Here is a 13,399-nt window from a genome sequence, read left to right as displayed (position 1 = left end):
GCTGTCTCCTTTTTTGAGGCCAGGCGGTCCATGTTCTTTTTCCATTCTTCTACCTCGGCCTTCACCGCGTCTACCTCTACCTAAAGCCGTCCGATCTGGTCAAGCTTCTGTTGGACCTTCGTGTTCGAGCCATTAGCCACCGTATCTCACTCATCGTCACTATCTTCAAAGGCTATTCTTACCTGCTCAACCAGGTCAGCATGCTCCTTCCGGGGCCGCCTCCAGCTCGGCTTAGAATCTCTTGACCCCCCCTCATGTTGTTCACTAAGAAGCTTGTAAGCATCCTTCTTCTCGATGAGCTCTCGAGTCTCGGCCACGTGGTGGTTTAATTCCTCTCGGTATCGGAGAAAAGTTTCGTGATGGAGCACCGAGGCCTACAAACACAAAGGAAAGGGTTACAATTTTTAATGACTTAATCTAAGATTCTAAGTACATAAAAAAAGTTGTCAAAAGGCATTCGAGTTACTCGATTTAGCGCCTATTGGGCTTCGTTGAACAGGCAGGGCGTTTCTACCTCGTTCATCTTTGCTTGATCTTCTTCGGTCACCAGGCACAGAAGATAACTTGCAACCCCCACATGGGCAGAGAGGACCCGGGCATCCTCCATAATAGACATAATAATCGACTGCTTTCGGTCAGTATCTACACTTGGGCTGGGAACCGGTTACCAGTTTCGGGCTCGAAGAAGACCCACTGGTTCCCGAAGACGGACTCTTCTTTAGTACCGGTAAATCTCCCAACCCGGGTGATATCTTCCAAGGCGGTAGAGTCTAAACCTTCAAAGAAGCTGTGAAACCGGTCCACTACCCCTTGGGGACCCTGTTTGGGTGTTCTTTCAGCCTATGAGCATCGTGGACCATGGAATCGGTAAATGAGGGTAACTTAGAGAGATCTATCACTCCAAGCGCATCCTTCGAGGCATTATCCTCCACTCGAGGAGCGTTAGCCGCAGTCTCTTTGTTGGTTTCCTTGACTTGGGGAAAATCGACCTCGCCCCTTTCCGGTTCAATGGCCTCGGTCACTGCCTCCTCATCAGCCCCCTGGTTTGGGGCAGTTCGGTGTTGCCTCGCACGCGGGCCACTAGTTGGGGAGCTTCTTCTTCTTCTTTTTCAGACTCATCCCTCAGCCGACGGATTGAGTCTGATGGGAGCTCTCGGGGGCTGGTGCTTTCCTTGGATTTGCACACTAGCCTCCTTTTCGGTTTTTGCTTCTCCGAGTTTGGAGAACTCGGAGCCTTTCTCTTCTTCTTCTCCTGCCTCGAAGCAGGGGACTCGATGGGGCTATCCTCGCCACCAGATGGTGGCCTTACGGCGACATCCTTGAAAAGACCTGCAAAGAAAAAGGAAATGAATAAGAACTCAATGGCACGAGGAAAACAAGTATTATTCACTCAGGAAAAGAAATTCAGTGTGAGAACGGGCCTCCCACGGCCATTTGAAAGCTCGCGCCATGCGCGCTCGGAATATGGTCTTTGGAACACAATGCCCTCAACCTACTCCTTGAGTCGAGGGACTGCATTCGAGACCCGAGCAACGGCTGCATCGCCACCAAACACCGATAATAAAGAAGGAGAAGAGAGTAAAAATAAAACTTTGGGAAAAACAAAACTTTACTTACGTTTTGTGTTCCACCTCTCGGGGAACGGCATGTGCTCGGCTGGGATCAGGTCCGAGGTACTCACTCGGACAAACCTGCTTAACCAACCTCGGTCCTGATCTTCGTCGATGCTCGAGAATGGGGCTTTACTAGCCCGGCTTGCTAGTTTAATCAATCCTCCCCCTCCCCCCGAAAGAATCAGGGACTGCAGAGGCGCATCAAGTGATCGACAATAAACGAGCAAGCGTCAATCTTGCTCAAAAAAAACCAAAGAAGAATGAGAATTCTCCAAAATGAAGGGTGAATCTGGCCAAGACACACCTCATACCTTTTGCAGAAATGGATGATTACCGGGTCCAACGGGCCCAGCGTAAAGGGATAAGTGTACACACTTAAGTATCCCTCTACGTGGGTAGTAATATCTTCATCTAGATCGGGAACCACCACATCTTTACCGACCCAGTTACAATCCTTCTTGACCATGGGAAGGATGTCTTCGGTAATCGAGCAGATGTACCTCAAAACTTTCTCACCTCGGCCCGATATGGGTGAGGGTTTTTCAACCTTAAAATCAGCGTCCACCGAACAACCGCTGGGAATAAACGCACCCAGAGGAGGTTCCGCCGCTGGTTCCTCGCCAACCGGCCGTGATGAAGAAACAGTTTCTTTTTGCTGTACTGTCTTAGAAATTTTCGCCATTTTCTTTTCAAATAAAGGGTAAAAGATGAAGGAGAGAAAGTGAAGGGGGTACACTTGATGATGCGAGTGAAGACAAGCAAGAGTTCTTACAAAGAGCTCAAAGAAATCTGGGCACAAGTGCTATAAAATGCAAAGATTTCTCAAGAACAAGAGTAGGAAAAGATTGGATGTAAAGTTTGAATGAATGAAGGAGGAAATATTTATAGTTTTCGAACGATGGTTCAAAAGCCTGTAGTGGCCGACCAACAACTAACGAACATTAAATGCCATCAAGGCGTGACTGATGAGATGTTTCATCTATTTTGTCATTTCTGACACAAAGTATCTAGATGAGGATCGAGGGCTCATATCGTTTCTCGTCGTTTACACTCCGAAAAACGAGGAGACTATCTGTATACAGTCGAAATCGGACTCATCTATTGCATGACAGATTGTGATTAAAATATAATGAATTGAAGATCGACCCCGGGTTCCATCGAGCCAGATACGAGGTTAGAAAACCTGTCTTCGAGGTTACCGAGTCCGTGACCCCGGAATCGATCCCGATTCTGAACGAGCCCGAGGTAACATTTTCGGACCAGATAACGGAAGGCCGAAATATCCGTAACCGGTCGGATATCACGGCGGGAATCTCGGTATGTATCAATGAGAAGCCGGTTAATTAGCAAAGCATGAGATTTTTTTTATCTTTTATAGGATTGTACCAAAAGCAGGACTCCCCTACTATATAAAGGGGGTCTGATTTTTTGTAAGACATATTGTAATACGCATCCCAAAGCATTTATAATATTATTTTCTTTCTGCAAGCTACTGTTCTTCTGTATTTGACATTATTTGAATCACATTCAGTTCGAGTGAGACCCATTTCCCAAGGCTATAACTGTTCAAGTCACACGGTTTGAAGTTTCTTTATTATTGTTTGCTTTATTTATAATTCAATATATCGCTTTGTATCAAATTAGTCCATGTATCCTTAAAACCACTTATAAATTCAATTGTTACCCGATTTTGAGGGTAAACAAAATCCAATAAATTTTAAATGTCTATAGCTGCCAAAACAATGACCATCTTGTTAAAAGTTCAGGGGTAAATCTGAACCATTTCGCGTAGTTCAGGTGCAAATTTGACGCATATGTTGTAAAGCTTTCGCTGTTAGTGAATAAGGACATATTTGGACCATTTTTGTAACATCAGAATATATTTGATCCCAAGTAAATATTTATTGAAGGTGTTATAAAACAATAACATGTAAGAGCAATATTGCAGAGAAAAGTAGGGAGAGAGAATTCTTATTGATTTGGGATGAATTACAATGGAATAGAACCCTCTATTTATAGGGAGAGAGTGACTTAGCCACCAAGTAATAAACCCTAGAATCTCTCTAAATATAGACATTCATCATAAATAAATTTCTATTTATAACACTCCCCCTGAATGTCTATTCAACCGATAATGTGCCTCATTAAAACCTTAACTAAAATAAAACCCAGCGAGAAAAAAATTCTAGAAAAGGAAAAAGAGTACACATATCTAATAATATGCCTTTTGGTTGCCTCGTTAAAAACCTTTCAAGGAAAACCCAGTGGGACAAAACCTTGTAAGGGAAAAAGAGTGCAACGCGCATTAACTCCCCCTGATGAAAGCATCAATTCACATCCTTGAGCCTTCGCATCCCGATCTTGTACACTAGCTTCTTGAAGGTTGACGTTGGTAGAGATTTTGTGAACAAATCAGCCATATTAACTTGAATGAATATATTGCACCTTGAAATCATCATTCTTGATAGAGATGAATTGTCTTCATATGATCTTGTTGGAATCGTCAGTTCAATATCTTCACATAGAGGTGAAAACTCTTGCTATCATATTATCATGTATATAATTATAGCAAGATACATTTGTGCACAAATTGCACTGAGGATGTAGTACTTCATGACCATGAATTCTATATGCTTTAAGCAATTTAAATCCTTCAGGGATTGTTAAGTTATATAAGCCATATAATAGACTTTAGATGCATATCAAGTTTTCATGTCATGCTAGACATATATGATATCGAAAACCAATTGCACATATCATTGACTTTATACTTTCAAGTGTTTGAACTGCAGGTCCAAAACTACATGTCTTTCATATGAAATCAAATTCTACTTGAATTGTTACTCCAGACTTAAGAACCTCATATATATTTAGCGCTATTATAGATGTCGTCGACAAACATTTTATATCGGTTCCAACCTCCTTATTTTTTATAAAGATATAACATAGAGATCTCTTCATTCATATATTCAGGTACCTGAATCTCTCATGAGATTTTATGAAGTGTTATGTCATGTGATCTTCTAGATCACTTGCCTCCTTTATTATGATCATTTTGATCATTTGCTCATCTTCTTTATCAAGAAGTTTATTTGAAACCGATTTGTCTATACGCTTTAAGCGTACCATAGACTTTATCCTTCTAGGACTTATTCTAATAGGAGCACTTGCAGTGAGATATAGTTACTTTCTTTGGGCCAGCAAATGCGTCTGGCATGCACTACAATATATTGCAAATGAATTATCCTTTTATGAACTTCAAGTTCATATTATCTTATTCGAGGATCTAGATGTACAAAAGATAATTCATTCCACGTAACTTTTTCTCAACTGTTTATCATGTCTCCCCCTCATGTTAGAAAAACTAACTTGTTACCTCAACTTTAAGAATCCACCTTTGTGCGTTATGGTGTTAATCAAAATATACACCGCACATCAATAATAAAAAGATGAAATTATTTGGTTCCTGACCCTGAACCACTTGTGAGGGGAGAAAATAATATACTTTCGTATATAACCTATATCAAACTGATATAGATAACTTTGTTCTCATAAGCAATAGTTTAGCTATTAAGTGGAGGCACTCAATAAATCAGTTTGCTAAACCAACTGTGATGTAAACCAACTTATCAAGATAAACTATCTTGAATAGAAAATCTGGAAATTATGCTCGAAATTAAATTATTGAGCAAGTTACCTCGCAAACACCATATTGCGGGTTATTAATAATCGCACGTGTAACCATCTCATATATGCATCTTATGTGGTATACAAGGCAGGTGAATGGGCCCATATTCACCTTTGATATTTCCACCATTCATGGGATTCAATCCCAATTTTAGTTGGTATATTAATTAATGAAAACAACCAACATAAGAGAATTCGTAAAGAGCTTTCTAGTTCTTTAATATTTACCCATGTGAATTCTCTTTTATTTTTGCACATCATACTTAAATTGATATGGGTAAACCAATTATGCCAACTGAATAAATTATCAATATTGATAAACTTCAGATTTACACCATGAAGTGTGCAATTATCAATAAACTCCAAGTTTATTATGATATGAGTTTTTATATCAATAAACATTCACTTTATTGTGGTATTCTTTTATTTGTGTAGTACAAACTGGAGAATAAAGCGGGTAGCTTTTCACATACATATTACCCCGCTACAAGTTGTAGTAATAGAAGATATTAAATCTTTCCTTTATTTATAGTCTCAGTATGACCAACCGCTTTCGCGAATACTTTAAAAACTGAATAAGTTTCTTTGAGACTTACTACAACACAATACCTTATTGGTAATCAATTGTGTTTCTCCAAAATAGTATAATTGGCTCTTGCAGAGTTCTCAATTAATTTTGTAGTACCACATATTTATCAACATCCATATGGTGAATATCTCTTTTAAAGAGAAAGTTATACCATTATAGTCAGGGTCAAAATTATATGCAAGATATGTTTCTTGCATTAATGTTATTCTTTAATAATCACATTACCAAAATATTTTGGCGTACAATAGGTTCGTGACCAATGACCATTCATGCCATAATAACGAGATTGTTTTCTTATATCATCTCAAACCTCCTTTAGAGGTGAGTGTGGTATATTCACTACCACAGTAGCACATTCATATTCTTCCAAAAATGAATATGTATTCATAAATCAGATGTTTTCACATTCATATCATGAATGGACCATAGTCATCTGTATGTGCTTTACGAATTCTTATGTCAAATCGATGACAAACATTAACTTCATAGAGTGAAGGCTTATTTTGAGAATCCTTATTATTCTCATTACCACGATAATGACGATTATAATTTCGTCTATTACCACGTCCACATCCATTGATACCTTTATGGTAATAATTTTGTCTTCTTTCAGACTTATTGCATATTGCTATCACATTCTCTTAAGGGAATGAGAATGGAGCAAATTTAATGGGACGGGTTTCCACTTCTTGTGCTCATAATCATACAAGAATTTGATCATGGCAAGACATAGAAACTTTTACCACTTCAGGTGGTTATAATTTCTTACAAACTCCATTAGAGTTATAATCAAACTTTGTTGTCTTTGCTTGTATATAAAATCAAATTATAGAATTTCAAGAATTTAAAAGAGAAAAATAAAGTAAGATACTTACCTTAAATCCAGAATTTAATCATGAAGGAAGTTCATGGAACAATTGACAATCATTATGCTCAATCCCAAAGCTTCTACTCAATTGGTTAGAGTCTCGTGCTGATAACGTATTATGAAACAATAGAAGAAGAAGAGTATTGCAGAGAAAAGTAGGGAGAGAGAATTCTTATTGATTTGGGATGAATTACAATGGAATATAACCCTCTATTTATACGGAGAGAGTGACTTTAGCCACCAAGTAATAAACGCTAGAATCTGTCTAAATATAGACATTCACCATAAATAAAATTCTATTTATAACAGAAGGCAAATTTTAACCATTTCGCAAAGTCTACGACCAAATTTTGAAAATTTTCCCGGTTTATTAATTATGATATATAAATATCAAATTATCCTTTTTATCTAGAGATTCCTCAATAGTTTGCATACTTCAGCCAATTAAACAATTACGTGTTTATCGGACTAGCATTTATTATCGATTCCCAAATTAAAATAAATGCAGAAACTTTAGGGGTTTATAGAACACTCGCCAGAAATGCGGTATTCCTTTTTATCCCTTTACTTACCTTTTTCTGGTTTAATAATGTAAGGCATATTGAATGTCACCGTTGAGTGAGAACAAACATTTTCGGATGTCTCTTATAGAAATAACAAACAAACGGAACATGAGCGGAAGTGCGACGAGTCTTTACTTAGTGGACCAGACTTTTTCTTTAAAATTAAAATAAACAAAAACAATGTTAAAAAGATAAACAAATTCAACTGAAGAACAAGAACCTTCGAAGAAACTTCCCAACATGTTGAAAAGCTATTGATCTGAGCAATTGATCCTTTCTTGTTTTCTCCGCTAATTTTTTTTTCCTTTCATTTCCTGATTGCTTGTGAGAAGGAATCCTACAGAAATCATTTCCAAACAGGTGTGTTTTTTCGGGTGAAAAAGTTCTCGATTTGCATCATCATTTTCTCGCTTGTTTGTATTGGCATGAAACGGGTCAAAATGGAGCGGAATGAATATTGCCGACTCCAATTAGTTTGAACTTAGGCGTAGTTGAGTTGTCTTGTGTTGTTTGTTGTTATTCCATTGTTGCTCTCTTCGCGGTTGGCAGGGAACAGATTTATATTTTTGCTGGTCTTTGAATATGTTTTAGTGGGGTTTTAATTCTGTTAATCCGCGTGTCTTTGAAATGTGCTTATTCTTATTAGTTAGCATGTGATGAGATCGAATTATTATGAGCATGAATTCCTTGAAGGGAAAATGTGAATGCGCTTAGCCTACTTTTTTGGGGGAAATGCTGATAATGTTGTTTCCATGAATTCTCTACATTTCTGTCTATCTTGATTTGGGTCATTATTGTTGGTTTAGTTCTTTGTGCCCGAAATTTGTTTATGGGGAATATATAAAAGTGGGAAATATCTGGGAATTTAAGTAGATATCCATATTGAAATAGTCTTTAGGTTATTGAGGGTTACTTTATTATTTTTTGGATTTAAAAGTTGGCTAAGGAGTGATGGAACTTAGTCGCGAAGATCAAAATGTAGAGGGAGAGGGAGAAGAAGAGGAAATGGATAGAGAACCGACCTCACGAGCACGTATTAGGGACATCTCTTACCATAACTCACGTTTTTCTGGTGCTGTGAGGCAAAAAGCTTATATTTTTGACGGAGAAGGGAATTATTTTAATAAGGAATGGGATTTAACAGAGGGTAGAGGCAAGGAATTCTGTTGGTACCACGCTGAGCTACCAAAGTGGAACCAGAGACTCTCACAATCTGCACAGTATCTTATTGATGTACTCTGTCCCCCTCTGAAGCTCCAAGACATTTTGTCACTTGTTAGCAATGGACCTTTTTGTGGGCATGTTGACGGGGCTCTTGTGTTTCGAGTTAATTCACCTGGCCCTGCATCCAGTAAATTTACATTTAGAATTGCGGCAAGAGTTACCGAGAATTCTGTGATCACGGTGTCACTAGGCCGTGTTCCAAGATTGGGTTTCTCCCCAGTGAATGAGTCTCTTCTCTCAGAGGTTCCAATTGTGGAAAGTCCAAGTTCTGGTGGTGTTGAGTTGAAGGAAAGGGGTGGGACTGTTATCAGGGAGCATGTTCTTGATTTTCTGTTGATGATGAATCATTCCGAAGAAGCTGATAATCCTGTACCTAAATCTCTTTCAAATCTGGTTGTTCACATCATAGACACTCATGTGGATCACCTTCAAGATGTTGTGACGAAGCTGGAGATTGAGTTGGATTCAATGGAGCTGGAATTGGACAAAGGTATATTTTTCTTACAAATGTTAAACTGGGAAATCAATTGTTGTGACTTTGTGTTTCCTATTATGTAATATTAAATAATCATTTCGTTCTGGTTTTGGAGATGGAAAATACATTCCATCACATAAGGTTCATGGAATGTTTGCAACCTGACAACATGGTCAATTCGTGATGGCAGTCCTCATGATTAATGATACAGTTTGATGGACAGGTCATGTTTTACTTGTTGAAGGAATCCTTGTTTCAAGCTTAAACCCTCATACTAATTCTATTTGCAGGCTACATGCACATTCATATGCGTAGTAGGAGTACATAAACTCAAAGATCAAAATAGACATCTCTTTAGTCGGCCTTTACTTTTGGGTCAGCAGACTAGAATAATAACTATTTAGTAATACTAAAAAGATAAAGAAGATTTCCTGAATTACATTTTGAGGGATAGCATAAAGACTCTCCATCCTCAAATCAAGGATGGTGATTTTTTTCTGCTTTGGCTGCAGGTGGTTTTGCTTTGAAGAAACAATTGCTGGACGATAGAAGATTTCCAAAGATGCATCTTGACCTGCAGCGCCTCCTCCAGGTAGTTCTTCATTCCTGTGGATCTGACAAAGGGGAAAGATTAGTTCTTTTTTCTGTTTTCCTTCACTGAACAAAATTGTTTCTTCCTTTTTTAAATTTATAAAGGATGAGGATGTAGTTATGACTAAAAAGAGTGTTATATCTTTTAACTAGCACAAAATGTTCTCCGTTTTTGTTAAATTTAACAATTATTGAGGAACATTTAAGTTTGGGATTGGTTAAATCTAATCCTCTGTTTTCCTACTGCTTTTTGCTTTGTGCTAAGATTCTTTAGTTCCTTCATGGATGTTCTTCTTCTTCTTTGGTCGCCCCAGTTTCCTTCGTTTAAGAAATCTGTGATTAAAAAATTAAATTTAATTGCATGGTGATGCTGCCTAGTGAGGTAGGTGGATGGAGGGGATGAGGAAAGTTGTCAGGCTGTTTAACCTTCGATGGAAAAGTGATTGATGTTTAAGTGACAGAAGAAAGACATGACACACCATGTAAAGCACTAGTACTTGATAAAAGTCTAGGGTAAGAAATAGATGAGGAATAGTAAAAGAGGTAGGTTTGTTATCCGTTTCATCTCTCAACAAATATTCTATATAACTGGATGTCCTTGCTGCAGTTCAATTCAAAACATAGGTTTTGTTGTATGTTATGTTCTCGCTGCTCCATTTCTTTTTATTACTTTTTCTCTTCCGCCATCTCCTTACATATTGATCAAACCCAATCAAATGAAAGAAAATCCAAGTACAGAAACATTAACATAGCAAGAAGAATCAGAAAAGAATTAAGTGGCACAAAACCGGCAAATCTTGTTCATAGTGGTTGAGAGAGTGCTCTCCATGCCACTAGGGCAAGAGTTCGGGGTTGGTAGTTGTTACAACAAAAAAGAATGAAGTGGCACAAATGCATACTGAAGATGAGGAGATAAGGGGTAACATACACTCATGATATTAAATTTGGTTTCTTTTTGCTCTGTGCTTGACACTCCTTGCTTGGCAAAGCGCCATAATGCACCGATTTGTTACCTAAGTCGCCTTATCCTTAATTGAGGTAAGGGGGAAGAGAAAAATGACATCCTTGACTTTATCCTATAATGAAGAACAAAGTCAGCTCTTTACAAGGACGGTAAGAGTAAGGATGTCTACATAGTTACACATCCTTTAAGGAGAGAAACTCTTCCACAATAGTGGTTAAGGTGTTTTTCGAAGTTTCTAGGTGTTGATTTAAACCACTTTAGTAACTGGATAGCCAATGATGGGGTTAAAAGGGGCAAAAAAAAAAAAAAAACAATATGCATGTCTTGTATATAACCAGTTTTATATATCTTCTTCAATGCATATAGGTGAAGTGGTTTGCTTTCTAATCATTAACTCCCTGGGGTTGGGGGAGGGAACTGAAAGGAGTATCACAAACACATGCACTAAAAACAATTTAGGAAGAAACAGTAACTTCAAATGAAGAAGAATGAAGTAAATTGAGAAGAAGAGTTGCAGAGCGAGTTCATAGAGGGAACTTCTATGACCATTTAGAGGAGGGTAAAGCTACGAAGTGTAAGGGGAAAACTGTGCAGTGAATGGATTAAGGGGAAATGTTAGTCGACATAAAGATTGACAAGCACAAACAAATAGGCTGGATTGGCTTCCTGAAAGGGTGCTGGCTTAGGTTTAGTTTGTCCTTTTCCTGGTCAAAAAAACAAAAAAAAAAAAAAAAAGAGCCTGGTAACCTCCACAAGCTGCACAACCAGCCTAAAGTACATTATTTCCATCATCAATATATACATATGTTTAACACATGACACCAGCATCTTTCAATGAGCCAAGGACTTCTGTTGGTTACCAAGCCTGAGCTGTTATCTTCGCACTTTTCCTGGCTTTCTTGTCGTTTTCTAAATTTAGTCCCCAAAGCAATAGTTTATTGAGAATACCTTGCCCATTTTGGTCGTATAAATAGCAGTTTCCTTATACTATATCTACAAATTCTCCTTTTCGTAAGATTTCAGATGTATTTAGATTCTAGAGATAGATTTGATCTTAATCACTCTTGTTGCAGGTGATTGCACATGGTGAGCAAGTATTTCCGCGAGTGAAGGAGAAATGTTCTTCAAAAGGTTGGTTTGCCAGCGATGACATCAATTCACTTGAAGAGTTAATTGGTCGACTGAGAAGACTAAAGGAGAATGTTGGGTTTATTGCCAATCGTGTAACAGCAATTCAGGCAGGTCTTGACAGTTGGCAGTCTGAGCAGATAAATAAAAAACTTTACTACCTTTCCTTCCTCTCCATCGTCTTTCTTCCCTTGTCAGTAGTAACCGGAGGTGAACTTCTTAATGAACTTCTTTCATAATTCCAAGTCATGTTTTATCATTTAGTAGTTTGAGAAGGCATCTGAGATCACTTATTTGTCTGGTATGCTACAGTGTTTGGGATGAATGTTGGAGGAGTTCCTTGGACCAATCAAAGAGAACCTGAGTTGAAGGAGGGGTTCCGCAATGTTATGTTGCTCTGTGTGGTTCTGCTGCTGTTGGTTCTCCTTTGCTTCCTTTTTCCCGCGCTTTATAGTCACGTAGTAGCTTGGAAGAGAAGGCGAGACATGAAAAGAAGTTGGTCTCTCAACCGGAGATCCTTCCTTAGAAGAAGTACAGGAGTTAGGGAAAGAAATGAAAAGGGAGGTTACTTGAGGCTATACTGAGATGAAATTGGTAGGCTAATCTGCTTCTTCCTTCATATCTTTCTCCAACATGAATCAGAACTAATTTTGTTAAATAACTCTGGCTTGGTACAATTTCTTCTTTCAGGAAATATATGCACACTTCAAGCTGGTCATATCGCCGCATGCTCAACATTGACATTTTAGTTGATGTGTCTTATTGCTCCCTGAAAACACAAATTCTCACACGATTCTTACTTAGAAAGATGATGGACGTAATAGTGAGTTGAAGGTGAGCCAATGTTTTACGAATTCCTTTTTTTTTTTTTACGAACTCTTGTGCTTGTATAGAGAATTCTCTTTTCCAATTGTTCCAGAAGTTCAGCTTAGTTGTTATTACAATGTGACAATTCTTTTTTTCTTTTTTGCATTTCCTTTCTTGTTCTAGTTCTAGATATTTGATGGATGAATATAGGAAGTTAAATCATGAAGACAGGTACTAGAGGTAGCACTCTAAAAATGAAAACAAAATGTGATATTTTAACGAGGTACGCTTCAAAAGACACTGCAAGTGAAAATTCGTTATAAATAATAAGTTATGAAACATATTGAGGTTGTAGAATTTTACCGAACAAGTTATAAACATAATTTTAACTTTTCAGAGTAGTGTTGCATTGTTCTTTGACGCATTGGAGATTTTTATTGCGACGTGTATATGCCATCCCTCGTCTTGGTGCTTCTCGTTGGTTATAACTTATAACGATAGAGCTGCACTAGTTTGTTCTATTTGTTGTGGTCTGATTTGCTCCCTCTCATCTACGAACATATAAGCAAAATTAGCATTTCGTTAAGGCACAAAAAGAGTATGGTATTAATAAATATTGACAAAGAGATTAATTAATAAATGTTGACAAAGAGATTTCAGAAAAGAAAAACAGAATCTCTATAGAGAGTCACTAAAATGTTTCAAATTAACTGTGTACGGGTAAAATTGGGGGTAATGCATACCCTGATTTCCCGATGAGAAAACGGAGGGAGAGTGTGGATGCATGAGACCCTTCGTATCGAAATCTAGGAAGGGTGAACGATGTGCCCGTCATCGGGTATGGTAAAGCGACGCGTCCCGGGCCAAGAATGAGTTCTATGACCTCGGGA

At 38.1% G+C, this 13,399-nt stretch overlaps 1 protein-coding gene across 1 annotated transcript; it reads left to right on the top strand.

Annotated features, from left to right (window-relative positions):
- On the top strand, nt 7,477-12,674 carry LOC109223353 (zinc transport protein ZntB-like). The gene is made up of 5 exons (XM_019387633.1): nt 7,477-9,034; nt 9,532-9,611; nt 11,648-11,912; nt 12,015-12,296; nt 12,393-12,674. The coding sequence occupies exons 1-4, from the start codon at nt 8,272-8,274 to the stop codon at nt 12,284-12,286; spliced, it is 1,380 nt and encodes a 459-aa protein (XP_019243178.1). The 5' UTR covers nt 7,477-8,271; the 3' UTR covers nt 12,287-12,296; nt 12,393-12,674.

The sequence above is a fragment of the Nicotiana attenuata genome, chromosome 3 (genome assembly GCF_001879085.1).
Source record: "Nicotiana attenuata strain UT chromosome 3, NIATTr2, whole genome shotgun sequence".
NCBI lineage: Eukaryota > Viridiplantae > Streptophyta > Magnoliopsida > Solanales > Solanaceae > Nicotiana > Nicotiana attenuata.
This window is presented reverse-complemented; position numbering and strand designations above follow the sequence as displayed.